The sequence below is a fragment of the Dermacentor albipictus genome, chromosome 7 (genome assembly GCF_038994185.2).
Source record: "Dermacentor albipictus isolate Rhodes 1998 colony chromosome 7, USDA_Dalb.pri_finalv2, whole genome shotgun sequence".
NCBI classification, from domain to species: Eukaryota; Metazoa; Arthropoda; class Arachnida; order Ixodida; family Ixodidae; genus Dermacentor; species Dermacentor albipictus.
The window spans coordinates 54,986,461-55,000,401 of NC_091827.1; the positions used below are offsets into that span (position 1 = coordinate 54,986,461).

Below are 13,941 nucleotides of genomic sequence, written 5' to 3' on the forward strand. Positions count from 1 at the left end.
ATATTGAGCTTATGAGACCAAACACAGAAATAAATATACCGAAAATTGACGAGAACAGCTTAGCAAGGCCTACTGGTAAAGGTTTGAGTAAATTAAGGTGACCGTAATACTATGGAATTTGGTCGCCTGTGTTTCCAAAGAATCATGCCTTGAAGATTAAGAAAAAAATTTTTACATAAATGCACTCTGATGGAGTCAAACTCTAATCACTTTGAATCCAGGACATTTATCAAGCAAGAAAACGTTGAATCCCATGAATCGGAAGAAAAAGGAGCTTTATTTCTGTAACAGCAATCTTCATTTGATACCTTAACTATGTATAATTCTTTTTCATATGGTTACTTCAACGACGGAGCTTCCCAAGATACGAATGAAATGACGCCAATCAAAAATGCAAAGCTGCATGTTGTAAAGCAGCTGTATATTATTATATTCTGGGGACAAAACCATGTTTTTTTACATCTAAAATTTCCTTAGATATGCAGGTCGCCTCCAATGAGTGCCACTGCATCTACGCGAATGAGTCTGCTCCACATCAGCTGCAGGTGGGGCATGAATACGATTTTGAGAGCTTCCACGAAGCTCATAATTGTTGGGTTGGTTCCTGTCACGTACAACTGGGCGTCGTAAAGGTTGTCGGGTTCGATGTTTTGCAGCCGAATCCTGTAAGGGTCCTCAGCTGTTGGTTCAGCAACAAAGTAGATGCGCAGCCGGCTTGGAGAAACCTTGAAAATGTAGCAATAAAGAAGAGAAGCTAATAAAGAGGCTATTCAAACTTGTAGCGTAAACACTGTAACTCAATATATAGTGCATGCAGAATATACTTGAATCGATTTCCTTCCACAGTTCTGGCAGACCCCAACCTATGTGCTGGCGTGGCACTGACGCTTGTTTGCACAGGAATTGTTTGTGTGTGAATCTGATAATTAAATAGCAAAAAAGCGAATTACGGAGGTACAAGGATATTTGTCGCTTGCTCTGTTTATATGCGTTGGACGACTGCCGCACTATTTCAGCAAAAAGCAGACTCGACTAACAGTTGAAAAAAATTTAATTATAGGGTTTTATGTGCCAAAACCAATTTCTGATTATGAGGCAAGCCGTAGTGGAGGACTCCGGAAATTTCGACCACCAGGGGTTTTTTAACGAGCACCTAAAATCGACTAACAGTGGGATGCAACACAGATCTTATCAGTTCAGGCCTGAAAGGAAGTATACCTTTTCCTTGACCCTCTGACTCTTTTCTTTTGAGACGGTACTTGTGTCCATAGAGATCTTGTTATGGTGTCTCACAACGCTATTCAATTTCTGCTGCATTGAGCAACCCAATTAAGTAGAATGTCATGACTAATCAATAGCGAATTAGGACATTGCTATTTTTAAACTTCTAATATTATTCTTACGAAGGAAGGCACAGAGGAAAAGCTATATACAAGTATATTTACAAGGGAATACGCTGCACTTGGCCAAGAGGCAACAGCCCGCGCTACCCTCTAATCTTCGTAGCCATCTTCTCACTGCTCGCCTCTTCGTCATTATATACACTGTTCGGTAGCACTACTCTCGGCTGCAAAAGCGCCGTCCCGGAGCGACTAAAGGCCGGACTCGGAAGCAGTGTAGTAGGCCTTGAGCCTACTGATGTGCACGACATCACTAGATGCCAGAGTAGAGGACGAGGTTGAACACACAGGATCAATTTCGTGCGTCACAGGCGTCACCTGGCGCAGCACGCGGTAGGGCCCTGTGTTTCGCGAAAGGAGCTTTTCTGAAAGACCGACGTGACGAGAGGGCGATTACAGGAGAACGAGCGCACCAGGCGAAAACTGTACGTCAGAGTGCGGGCGTTGTACTGACGCTGCTGAGTGGTTTGGGAGGCCGTCAGTCAAGCACGGGCAAGCTGGCGCGCATAGTCGGCGAGGGCGATGGCGTCGCGCGCATACTCGCTTTTCGAGATCACAGTAGGAGGAAGTGCCATGTCAAGAGGCAAGGTAGGTTTGCGACCGTACAGTAGGTAAAATGGAGGAAATCCGGCGGTGTCGTGCTGGGAAGAATTGTGCGCCAAGGGGACGTAAGGAATGGCAATGTACCAGTCGTGGTGGTCCTTGGAAACGTACTTGGAGAGCATATCGGTAAGAGTACGGTTCAACCGATCTGTCAGGCCATTGGTTTGAGGATGGTATGAGGTAGTCAGCTTGTGTTGAGTGTAGAAGGAACGCACAATGTTGGCGACAACTTTCGAGAGGAAGTTACGGGCACGGTCAGTAAGCAGCTGTCACGGGGCGCCATGAAGTAAGATAATGTCGCGCAAAAGAAAGTCCGCGACGTCAGTGGCGCAACTGGTAGGGAGAGTCCGCGTGATAGCATATCGGGTGGCGTAATCAGTTGCGACGGCTACCCATTTGTTCCCAGAGGATGACGGGGGAAAGGGACCGAGGAGGTCTAATCCCACACGAAAAAACGGTTCCACAGGGATAGTGATCGGCTGGAGATGACCGGCAGGTAGCACCTGAAGTGTTTTCCGACGCTGGCAGGGATCACAGGCAGCAACATAGCGTCGGACGGAGCCAGCGAGACCAGGCGAATGGAAGTGGCGGCGGACGTGGTCGTACGTGCGGGTTACCCCAAGATATTCTGCAGTGGGTGCGTCATGCATCTCAAAGAGCACAGTCTGTCGTAGATGTTTTGGCTTGACAAGAACAAGATCAGATCCGTCAGGGAGAAAGTTCCTTCGGTACATAATGCCGCCCTGAAGGACATTTCAGCGAACAGATGCGTCGGTAGGTGTAGAGCGCAGACGCTGGATGAGTGCTCGCAGCGATAGGTCTCGGTACTGCGCATCGGCGATGTTAGCGAAGGCAGACACAGAGAAAATGCCGTTGGCGGTACTACCAACGGCATCGTCAGGCTCGTCTACAGGGTAGCGAGACAGCCAGTCAGCGTCCTTGGGTAGTCGGCTAGATTTGAAGGTGACAGTATACGAATATTCTTGGAGGCGTAAGGCCCAGCGACCTGCATGATCCTTCAGTGAGCATAACCAGCAAAGGGCGTGATGTTCCGTGACAACGGAAAAGGGTCGGTCATATAAGTATGGACGGAACTTCGCAACCACTCAAACTAGGGCCAGACACTCACGCTCACTGATGGAATAGTTGTGCTCCGAGGGTGAGAGGAGGCTGCTGGAGTAAGCGATAACACGGTCGTTGCCACGCTGGCATTGGGCCAGTACTGCGCATTTTCCGTGGCCGCTGGCATCAGTACGAACTTCGATAGGTGCAGAAGGACCAAAATAGGCCAGTACAGGAGGCATTGTGAGAAGGTCGATTACATGCGAGAATGCAGAGGCCTCGTAATCGCCCCACTGGAAAGGGGCGTCTTTCTTAAAAAGCTCGGTTAGTGGTCGTGCTATTGCCGAAAAATTCTTCACCAAACGGCGGAAGGACGAACAAAGGCCGATGATGCTGCACACATCCTTGACACACTTCGGAACAGGGAAGTGCGCAACAGTATAAATCTTGCCTGAGTCCGGATGCACTCCGTTGGCGTCAACGAGATGCCCAAGGACGGTAATCTGGTGACGGCCGAATCGGCACTTGAATGCGTTGAGTTGCAGACCGGCTTGACGGAAAACGTCCAGGACTGCTGAGAGGCGCTCGAGGTGCGTAGCGAAACTTGAGGGGAATACTATAAAGTCGTCCAAGGAGCACAGGCACGTGGAACATTTCAAACCGAGAAGAAGGGAGTCCACATGTGTTCAAAAGTGACAGGAGCGTTACATAGACCGAACGGCGTCACTTTGAATTGATAAAGACCGTCTGGTGTTACAAAAGGAGTCTCCTCGCGGTCGAAATCGTCCACGGCGATCTGTCAGTAGCCAGAGCGAAGGTCAATAGAGGACAAGTAGCGAGCATCGTGGAGGCAGTCAAGGGCCTCATCAATCCGAAATAGGGAATACACGTCCTTTTTCTTAACGCTGTTAAGGTGCCGACAATCCACGCACAAGCGCCATGAGCGATCCTTCTTTTTTACTAGTACAACAGGTGACGCCCACGTGGCAGCACTCGTGTCGTCAAGCCAAAATTGACCAGATGGTGGGAAAACCCATGTTTGCGAATTCCTGGCAAACAACTGCCTGGATCAGAGAAACCGTGCCTGCAGGTGCGTTGGAGGGCTGGAGTCAAAAGCAGCCGGATAGGCGGCCTCGATCTCACGCCGGATGATCCGGGTAACATCGCCAGTGTTGGTGGGACGAGGAGCGTCGGCACAGGTAGATGTCACTGGGGTGTTGGGCAGACGGCCAAACTGCTGGTTAATAGGTCGGCTTTTAGCGAGTTCCAGGCGGCGGCACTCTTTTATAACTGCATCCACCATCGCCAGGTTGTTGAAAACGTGCAAGTTGAAGGCGTCATCGGCAATGCCTTTGAGGATGTGGGAGACCTTGTCGGACTGTCATTTGTGCGTCAACTTTGCGGTACAGAGCCAAGACTTCCTGAATGTACGTGACGTAGGGCTACGTCGATGTCTGCACGCGGCCGGATAACACCTTCTGCGCGGCAAGTTGGTGACCGTATGGGTTGCCGAACAAGTCTCGGAGCTTTCGCTTAAGCGAATCCCAACTGATGAGCTCATCTTCGTGCGTCCGAAACCAAACTCGAGGTGTGCCACCGAGGTAAAAGACTGCGTTGGCGAGCATGATAGAAGGGTCCCGTCGGTTATTCCGGCTGACGTGTTCGTACAGGCTGATCCAGTCATCGACGTCTTCCCCTTCTTTGCCCGAGAATACGCCAGGATCACGGGGAATGGGGAGAGTGATGTAGGTCGTCGAAGGGGAAGCAGGTGTCGGAGCCGGCGCGGTCGAGTTGTCATCGCGGGGAGCCATGAAGTACCGTCAAGGTACTTGATGGCTTGACCTCGACGTATCATCCTCGACGTAGTACCTCGACGTACCGACGCACCTCCACGTACCACCCACTGCGAAGCTCCGTGACGAGGTACAGGGAACGTTCATTTCTACCAGATATGTTACGTAGGAAGACACACAGGAAAAGCTATATACAAGTATATTTACAAGGGAATACGCCGCACTTGGCCAAGAGGCAACAGCCTGCGGTAGCCTCTAATCGTCGTCGTCGTCGTCTTCTCACTGCTCACCGCTTCGTCATTATAAACACTCTTCCGTAGCAATATTTTGCGAAAGCAGTGCCAGCTGCTGAAGTTCAATGAGACATATTCATTATAAAAAAGGCGTCATTGATTTTATCAGTTATCCGCCGTGGTCGCTGAATAGCTGTGGTGTTAGGCTGCTGAGCGCAAGGTCGCGGGATCGAATGCCGGCCACGGCGGCCGCATTTCGATGGCGGCGAAATGCGAAAACACACGTGTACTTAGATTTAGATGCACGTTAAAGAACCCCACGTGGTCGAAATTTGCGGAGTCCTCTACTATGGCGTGCCTCATAATCAGAAAGTGGTTTTGGCACGTAAAACCCCCTATTTTGATTTTATCAGTTATTCCACAGTAATAATTTCTTTCTACTGCTGAAAAAAGAGCCGAGCACGTTTATGATATCCAATACTTGCTCACGTGCGTTGTCTCTTTTTTCAGAAATTGATTTCTTCAGGCTGAGACCAACTGAAAACACAATGGTACTGTACCGTTCAAATACATTTCCAACCTGGGTACCTACCCCTCTCAGGTAAATATGCACCTAGCCTTATCACTACTTTTTTGTTTAATTTAACACACACCCTCAGAGTCCATCACGTGCACCTCGCTGCCCGCGGCACTCAGTGCGCGAGCAATTGGCGAAACAGAAATGAAGTAAAAGTGAACAGTGGATTTTAGTTGAGTGTTTGTGGTGCCATTCGTTCAAACCAGCATATTGTAACAATTTGCACATTGCGGCTTAGCGGAAGGAAGGAAGGAAAAAGTGGAGAAGGAAGGCAGGGAGGTTAACCAGCTTAGCCTATTTTTTCCTATTTTCCTATTTCCTATTATATTTCCTATTTCTGCCACCTAAAACACGTTTCTACCATCCGCGTATAACATAATACTGGAACAACCTTGAAAATTTACAATACCGTTATTATACAGTAAAAATAAAACAGGCTCTGAGACAGATACTTGCGGCAAACCGTACTTAATGTACTGAATTTCGGAAGTAACTCCATTTATCGGAGTTAGCTCTGTAAAAAGAAATGAAGTAATGTCTTGGACTGCAGTGACTTTTTGATTCTTTTAACTATTGCCTCATTCACACTGTAAAATACAGGAGAATGTCGCTGAGTATGCTTAAACCGGCATTTGTGGTATTTTAATAATAAAACACCACGCCACTTCGGCGTCGTAACAAAAAGAACGGAGGCCTAACTGAATTACCTTAGAACGTTGTTATTTTTGTTCAGATGCACAAATGTTCATTGCACAACTAAGCGATGCCTCCTGGAAAGATCTTTCATATAGTTTTAGACGAGGGTTAAGTAACGGGTTCAAACTGAAACAGTTCGCCTGTTGCTTCTAAAGATATATCTTCTAAAGATTATCTGGATACTGGATTTTCTAATAGGGTATATATATATATATAGATATATATATATACACGCGTATTGCATCTATCCATAACACTGTTTTTATAGTTTGTAAAGGTGAATGTCACAGACTGGGTATTGCTTCGAAGGCACAGGTTATTGGTGCGAAGGCACAGTATGTTAAGCACAGCATGCTGAAGTCAGTCGGCTATGTATAACTTGCCTCGCCTAGAAAACAACTGTCTTCTTTTGTGAGCGGGATATTGTACATAATGCGCTTTTTATGTGGTTGTTCTTGTTTCGTGCATTTTTTGAAGGGTGTTCTCTAGTTCTGCACTTTTTAGGCTCAGTTTGGTTCTCCTCTGACTCTACATATATATTTTTCATCCGAAAAAAAAAACTTCAGCTGGAAACCAGGCTGTGCTTTTTGCCAGGTATTACACTATTTTTACTGCGCGATAGTTTATATGGTGCCTACCTTTGTTCCTAGTTTGCCGCTGCTTCCCGTGCAGGACTTCCACTCCACGTTGAGCCCAAAAGAGTCGACGGCCAACACCTCAGCTTCAATCATGGTGCGGTTAGACACACAAAAGCTATGGGGTGGCTTGTAAGCGCACAAACTTCCGAGGCCTGTCACTTCGACTGAAGAGAATTTCAATCCCAATATCCCTGGCTTCTTTGCGGGGCCTGGAATTGTAATTATGTCTGGTATCCGCCGAAGGTAAGCATTGATGCTTTCTGTCCAGTCCACGTCCGGGGCGTTGTGGCAGCGTGCTACGGGATGTTGTGTTAGCAAGCATTTTAGTAAAGAGAAGTTTTGACGGCATTATATCGAGCAGTATTTCAACGTGTGCACAAAAGTAGGAGGTGTATGGAATCTATGCTAAAGAAATAATTATTGTTAATTGCAACATATCCCTATAACCCGTCACACAACATACCAGTTCACACACAAAACCACACATTTTGTTTGAATACGTTAGAACAAAAGCAGCATTTGTTGTTGTTCATCTCATTTGGCATGTTGTCCTTCACGATAGCCACAATGATAGCAGCGCGTCATGATGGAATTCTTGTAAATTTTATCACGCCATACAATATGATTCATATGATGGCAATTAACTGATGTGCATGCGCCAAACGAAGTCAAGCAAGATGGCTCAGGGACGTTAATGATATCTTGCATTCAAGAAAAATTTCGAAGCTAATGTGTACAATGTCAATGTGATTTTTCCCACGTGCACTGATTTATGTCAACACATTTTATTTTCTCGCTGTTTGAGACAGAAGTGCTATTTGTGTTGCATCTCCAAGATACAGACGTTAGTAAAGCGAACTCTGTTCATGGCAAGTATTAAAAAAAACAGTATGTCCCCTAAATAAATAGCTCAGTACTTCTCGAACGAATTGATAAGGTATATGATTGGGTGATTTTTTGGAAGCTTGGTCGTTTCATAATCTTGTCAATATATTTTCTATATAGTACGAAAACTGAATCGAAAGGAGCATGCACCTGTGCTCGTCCTGTTTCCCTGTTCGCTTCGAAGCAATATCAGGCACTGAAGATACCTACGGTACAACAGAAAGACCTATCGAATATTGTTGCTCACCTGTAACAAGCTGAGAATAATCATTTCCAGCGCTGCCAAGCTGAAAGATGGCGAGCAGAGCGATAGACACTGCCAGTAGGGCCATGGCGGTTCACTAACTTTTACAACCGTTCCTGTACTGTGTTCAGAAATTCCTGCGTGAATATATGGCAAGGAAAAAATAATTTTACATTAGCCATACTGCAGTAGAAGTTTTCGAGCTTCAAGAGTAGATTGATACCGCCGCAAACAAAGCACCACTCCAGATAAACACTTTCGAACTGTATACGGAAGGCTGGGCATTCTGAAGAACGCAAGTTAGGTACACTTTGGATTCCATGACTTTTGTGAAAGGTGTCGGAAGAATTACGAGTCATATTAGATAAGAAAGCCAACAAAGGTATGCTTTCAGTTTTACTGTGATGTCAGTTCATGCGCAGATGGCTTAGGTTTATTCAGAAAAGAATTAGGTGTATTAAAATATACAAATCGTGGAGTAGACACCGTAACAGTCACCAAACGAATGCATTCACGATGTTGATCACTTCCAAGGTACTTTCATAGGTGTTTACTTGGCTATGCATTGTCTTGTTCTGAGCAATGTAGCTCCATCCATTTCACCACTCTAAGGACAGTAAGTTTTAATGCTCACTATCATGCTTTCGCACATACACTTCTGTAAACAGGAGCGAAACAGGAAAGTAGGTCTTTTTTAGGCCCTACTACATACCGGACCATGAAGCGTATTCCTATGGCTTCCCTTCTGTAACGATTGCAAAATTTTACCGAACCTCCGGGTGCTCATTAGTTCTAATAAAAATCAAAATAATCACAAATTGAATACTACATGGACTAACGGTTGTAGGCGGCAATATTGTAAAGAAATAATTTCCTAATGCGCACCTTTAAGAAACCACAGGAGCCCGCAACACGCACACAGAAGCCATTTTATTTTACCTTAACAGAAAATATGACGGGTATGCAACCATTACTAGCCTGCAAAGTCATTTATTGCACAGTGAGACATTGAGACTTAATGCGAAGTAGCAGTTTGCGCTATATAACACGCCATGCACTGCATGATATATATATATATATATATATATATATATATATATATATATATATATATATATATATATATATATATATATATATATACATATATATCTATTATAGTGAATGACGGCATCCTGTCCCATTGCAATACTCATGCATATTCGCGACTGGATCACTGCGCAGCAGGCAGCATTATTTAACTTCCACGTAAACGTTCTTTGCTTTGCGTCAAACAAATGTAAGATATAAACTACCGTACATATTGCCAAGATCGTAGTGCGTAGTACGAAATTTGACGCGAGAAGCACCTAATAAATTTAAATGCGCGGAATTCATATTTTGTTTTACTAGCGCCTAGAACCAGGAGGTGACAAATGCCACGAAGTCAATTTGCTCACCTTCCTTCGAAGTGTGCCGGGGAAGAGTCTGGTGAGTTTCTAAACAGAGGGAGAATCTGTCCCACTGGGGCTGCACGCGAGGTATTTAACCGCTGCGTGTGTTTTCGCTTGCTGGCTGCAAACACTGACGTCGGAAAAGGAGTCGCCAACTCAAAACAAAGAAAGAAACAGAAACCACGTCCTGCGCCACGCAGCTATCTCGCAGACGCACGCCTTTTCACGGCTAATTGGGAGATCAAAGGCCTTGCCACGCGTGATACGTTTCACGACCGTAGACCAAGTCGCCTGAAACAGCGCTAAATTGGCGTCGTGTGCGGCAGCAGTGGACTGATTGAAAGTGCCTTGCCGTTGAGCTGCATTCGTTGAAGCGCGAGTATGCAACCATGTCGAATATTGCGAGCGCCTAGCTTAGCCCTGTGTTGAGATGTAGCAGTAATAAATTGTTGCGCGTTACATTATATATTGGCGCACGGTCCTTGCTCTATAAGCAACTTCACCTAAACGGTGGGCTTGACCTTCTCCATTGAATAACTTCAAAGGGTGGCTGAGGATTCAAAATTACGAATAGTAATTGGGCGGTCTCGTTTCTAATATAAACATCTGCTTCGAGAGCATTATATTGATTTGTTTTATGGTATTCAATGATGGTCCAATATACAAGGATATTGTCATTGCTCAAGAGTTGATGAAATGATAATATTCAAATTCTTATGGGTGCACTAGCTTATTGGAGTTTCCATTGTAGCTCAGCTTGCAACTATGGACTTAGCACAGCAGTGAACAAAAAAGAATAATTTTCGCGCCTTTCCTGTCAACCTTGTTTTCTATCTTTCTGTCCCTTTTGAGGAGAACGATGGTTACTTTTTGTTAGAAACAAGTATTGCTTTGTGTTCATGTCACATTATGCTCCGGAACCTTACTTTTCAAACACCTATACAAATAAGGGCATTGCAGGCTTGATCACAGCCGCAGATGTCCCGTTGGGATGAACCCGTCTATTCACATGTTGATGCAGTTGGGAAAAAGTTTACAAATAAATAAAAAAAATTGACAGCATGTGCTCCGTTTCTTTCTTCGTTCCCTTTGCACAAACCTTGTAAAGGTGGGTCAAAGGGTAGTATGAACACTCTAAAGAGACAGTTGATGCTGTCCAGAATCACACGTCCTATTTTCTTGCTTGAATATGGGAGCACCGGCTATGGGTTGAGAGCTATAAATGATCCCTCGAGATTGATTCGTCATATTAACGCCACTAAATATCTCGTCTGTATTAGCTTCACAAGCTCTTCTACCATAGGCGCCGACTTTTTTATCTGCCGGGAGGGAGAGCGAATTCGCATCATCTGTGTTTTCATTCGTTCACCCCCTCTTCCCACATGCTCCTTGCAAGAGACATACAGATGCGGAGGAGCAATATATGTAAAAATGTTTTTTTTTCTTGTTTCTGAGGCAAAGCGAGCATGCTAAAAAGAACGACCGCATGTTTCTTAAGAGAATAAATAAATAAATATATAAATCTAACTGAAAAACACGTAACCTTTGGGTAAACATTCACAAGGCCCGTACGCAAAGTGAGAAAGAGCACTGGGTAACTCGAACATTTCCTGAACAAGCTAACAAATCAAATATTACAGCTGAATATAAACCCTTCGTTTCTGAGAACCAATGGACAACACAAACATTTCCGGAGTAAGCTGGCAATTAAAAAAATAAAAAGATTGTAAACTCTTCGTGTCTAAGAAACACTGGGCAGTAGCAACATTTCCAGAAAACGTTAATTTAAGATCTCAGTACATGTCGTAAACTCTTCGCCTTTCAAAAATATAAAAGAACTAGGAAACGTGACAAAAAACAAAAAAGCAATAACGATACTCAAAGGGAGCATGTTGCAATACCGAACTGGGAAAATTAAGATTTTGTGAAACGGAGTAAATTAAGGTCAGAGGCTATGATGGAATGAAGCTGGCGCAATATACCGACCTGAAATTTACTGCATTTTGATACAAAGTCCACGCACAATTAGGAATGTGTTTCTGCGTATGGCTTATCTTTCAATGAACTCGTCCGCGATATCAATGACATTTATTTAGCGGGCGAGCTCATTTTGCCCATGGATAATTGCTATGTGATTCAACCGCCCTTCTCCTATTGTTGACCTCAGATACGTTGTGGCTCGACGGAGGCATGAAGACGATCTCTTAAGATGTGCATGGCGTGACTGGAATAGTCAAAGTTATTTTGAAAAGCTTAGCCATCTCAGGCAAAATATCTCGCTGCTGCTTACAGTTATCGCCCCAAATCATCTCTGCAACAACCTGAAACGTTTTCAAGGGGGTATTGCGCTGCTTTGCTGCAGCTATGAGCATACTACGATGAACTTTGAACACTTCAAGCTGAAGATCTTGCCCGCACAACTTGAGCCGATACCTGATCTCACAATTCCTAGTCAAAAACAGCTCAATTTGTGCCATGTGCTGCTACATTTCTGGTGGATACCGATCAACCAGCTGGGAATCTATTTTGCGCAATACCTCGTAGAAGTGAAGTGGGTACAAGTCCTCACTCGAGGAAAATACGTGAACTACGGATCGGTCATCCCACCATCCTTAGAGTCTTTCATGCTTTCGCGCAGGAGCTTCTTTCACTTTTACATTCAGTTCCAATCACGCACCTCTGCATGTGTCTCGTTCCAAGATGGACAAATTATTCCTTCCTAAGTTCGCTAAGACTCTCCCTGACGGCTTTGACTATTTTTTCTTCCTGCCAAAATCTCAATGCTGGTTTCTTCAACACAGTACCTATTGTTTCTAATCGCAGAAACAAGGGTGTCAGGAGTTTCTGCATGAAGTATGTATCCAATTTTTTTACAGCAGTCTCAAGTATCCACCATTGACAATGCTGCGATGTCGTTCCGATCTATTGATGCTAGGCCATAAAGAAACGAGATCAGATTTAGTTCCGAACAAACGACTTCAGAGATCCACGTGTTCAGTGTTCTCGACTGCAGTGTTCTAAGGTGAGCGTCCACCTGGTGGAACACAACTTCCGCAATGTTGCGCTTGCATCATCTCTCTTAAACGTATCCAACATACGCGTATCTAGGCGGTTTGGGGAGCACATAAAGTTTATTATTTCTGATATCATACCTATGAAATTATGACAAATTTCCCCTTCCTGACTCATGTCCTGCCGCACCAGGTAAAGTATGTGTGCAAGACAGTGCACGTGTGTACGTGTACATCACCCGCCGTGGTTGCTCAGAGGCTATGGTGTTAGGCTGCTGAGCACGAGGTCGCGGAATCGAATCCCGGCCACGGTGGCCGCATTTCGATGAGGGCGAAATGCGAAAACGCCCGTGTACTTAGATTTAGGTGCATGTTAAAGAACCCCCAGGTGGCCGAAATTCCCGGAGCCCTCCATTATGGCGTGCCTCATAATCGCAAAGTGGTTTCGGCACGTAAAACCCCATAATTTATTTTTTCCAGGACATCAGTTTGTACTGCTCCCAAGCTGAAACATCACGATCAAAGACAGACTGACGTCTTGGGAAGCCATGACAGCTCAGAAATTTTCGAGCACGTCGCACCACGGTGCTTTGGATCTGCTGAAAGATTATACCAGAAGCAAAGGTTTGTCAAACGTGAACATGATTTGTAATGATAACTTTAACGCTCAAAAACTAGAATACGCAGTTTTAGTTGAGCGTCCATAACCACCCACGAACGCAGCGCTCGATGTTCTGTACGCGTATCGAAGCACGCGCGCACGATGTGGCAATAGTTGGCCGGACGCGGAAGTTGAGAAGACGATTGATGACTTGCATGAGCAGGAACCAGTAGTGTGCTACTCAGCGCCGCGATATGCGACCTTCTGAAACTGTGTAGCCAATATCAGCCGCCACGAAGTCAAACCACAAGCCGGAGCCATATCTTCGGCAAGAGCTATATCGAAAACCGCGCTCTCGCGGTCAGGCGAGAGCCCGCGAGAGCATCCCACAAAGCCAGCTGAGGCCACAGTGGACGCTACGCAGCTTTTGAAAAGCTGCGGGTGCACGCAGGATACCGTGGGTGCTCCTGCATACTGCGCCTGCGCACTGACGCCTCCGCGGGTTTGCTGCGTACGCAGAGCTCTTGCGGACGCCGAACTAAAACTGCCTAATGTCGGTCTGGTAGCGAAACTCCGAGGAACCTTGTCTGCTCTTGAGCGGGTGATTAAAACAGTTAGAATGGAGCAAGATGCGAATGGATAATTTGAGTGAAGGCTAAAAAGACGTTTTGAATTTATATAACATATTGTGCCGCTACCATATTCAGCTTGGAGTTAACTACAGTATGGCGTTGTTTTCTTTGCCTCAACCGTTGGTGTGATATA

At 45.3% G+C, this 13,941-nt stretch overlaps 2 protein-coding genes across 3 annotated transcripts in view; both read right to left on the reverse strand.

The window, feature by feature from the left end:
* The window catches only part of LOC135906758 (uncharacterized), a 308,457-nt gene that overhangs the window by 16,365 nt on the left and 278,151 nt on the right, over positions 1 to 13,941 (reverse strand). The gene's annotated exons all lie outside the window — the stretch shown is intronic.
* LOC135906791 (uncharacterized) lies at positions 259 to 9,709 on the reverse strand. The gene is made up of 4 exons (XM_070521270.1): positions 9,571 to 9,709; positions 8,135 to 8,268; positions 7,003 to 7,298; positions 259 to 725 (listed from the first exon to the last, which is right to left on the reverse strand). Exons 2-4 carry the CDS (start codon positions 8,217 to 8,219, stop codon positions 474 to 476), a joined length of 633 nt encoding a protein of 210 aa, XP_070377371.1. The 5' UTR covers positions 8,220 to 8,268; positions 9,571 to 9,709; the 3' UTR covers positions 259 to 473.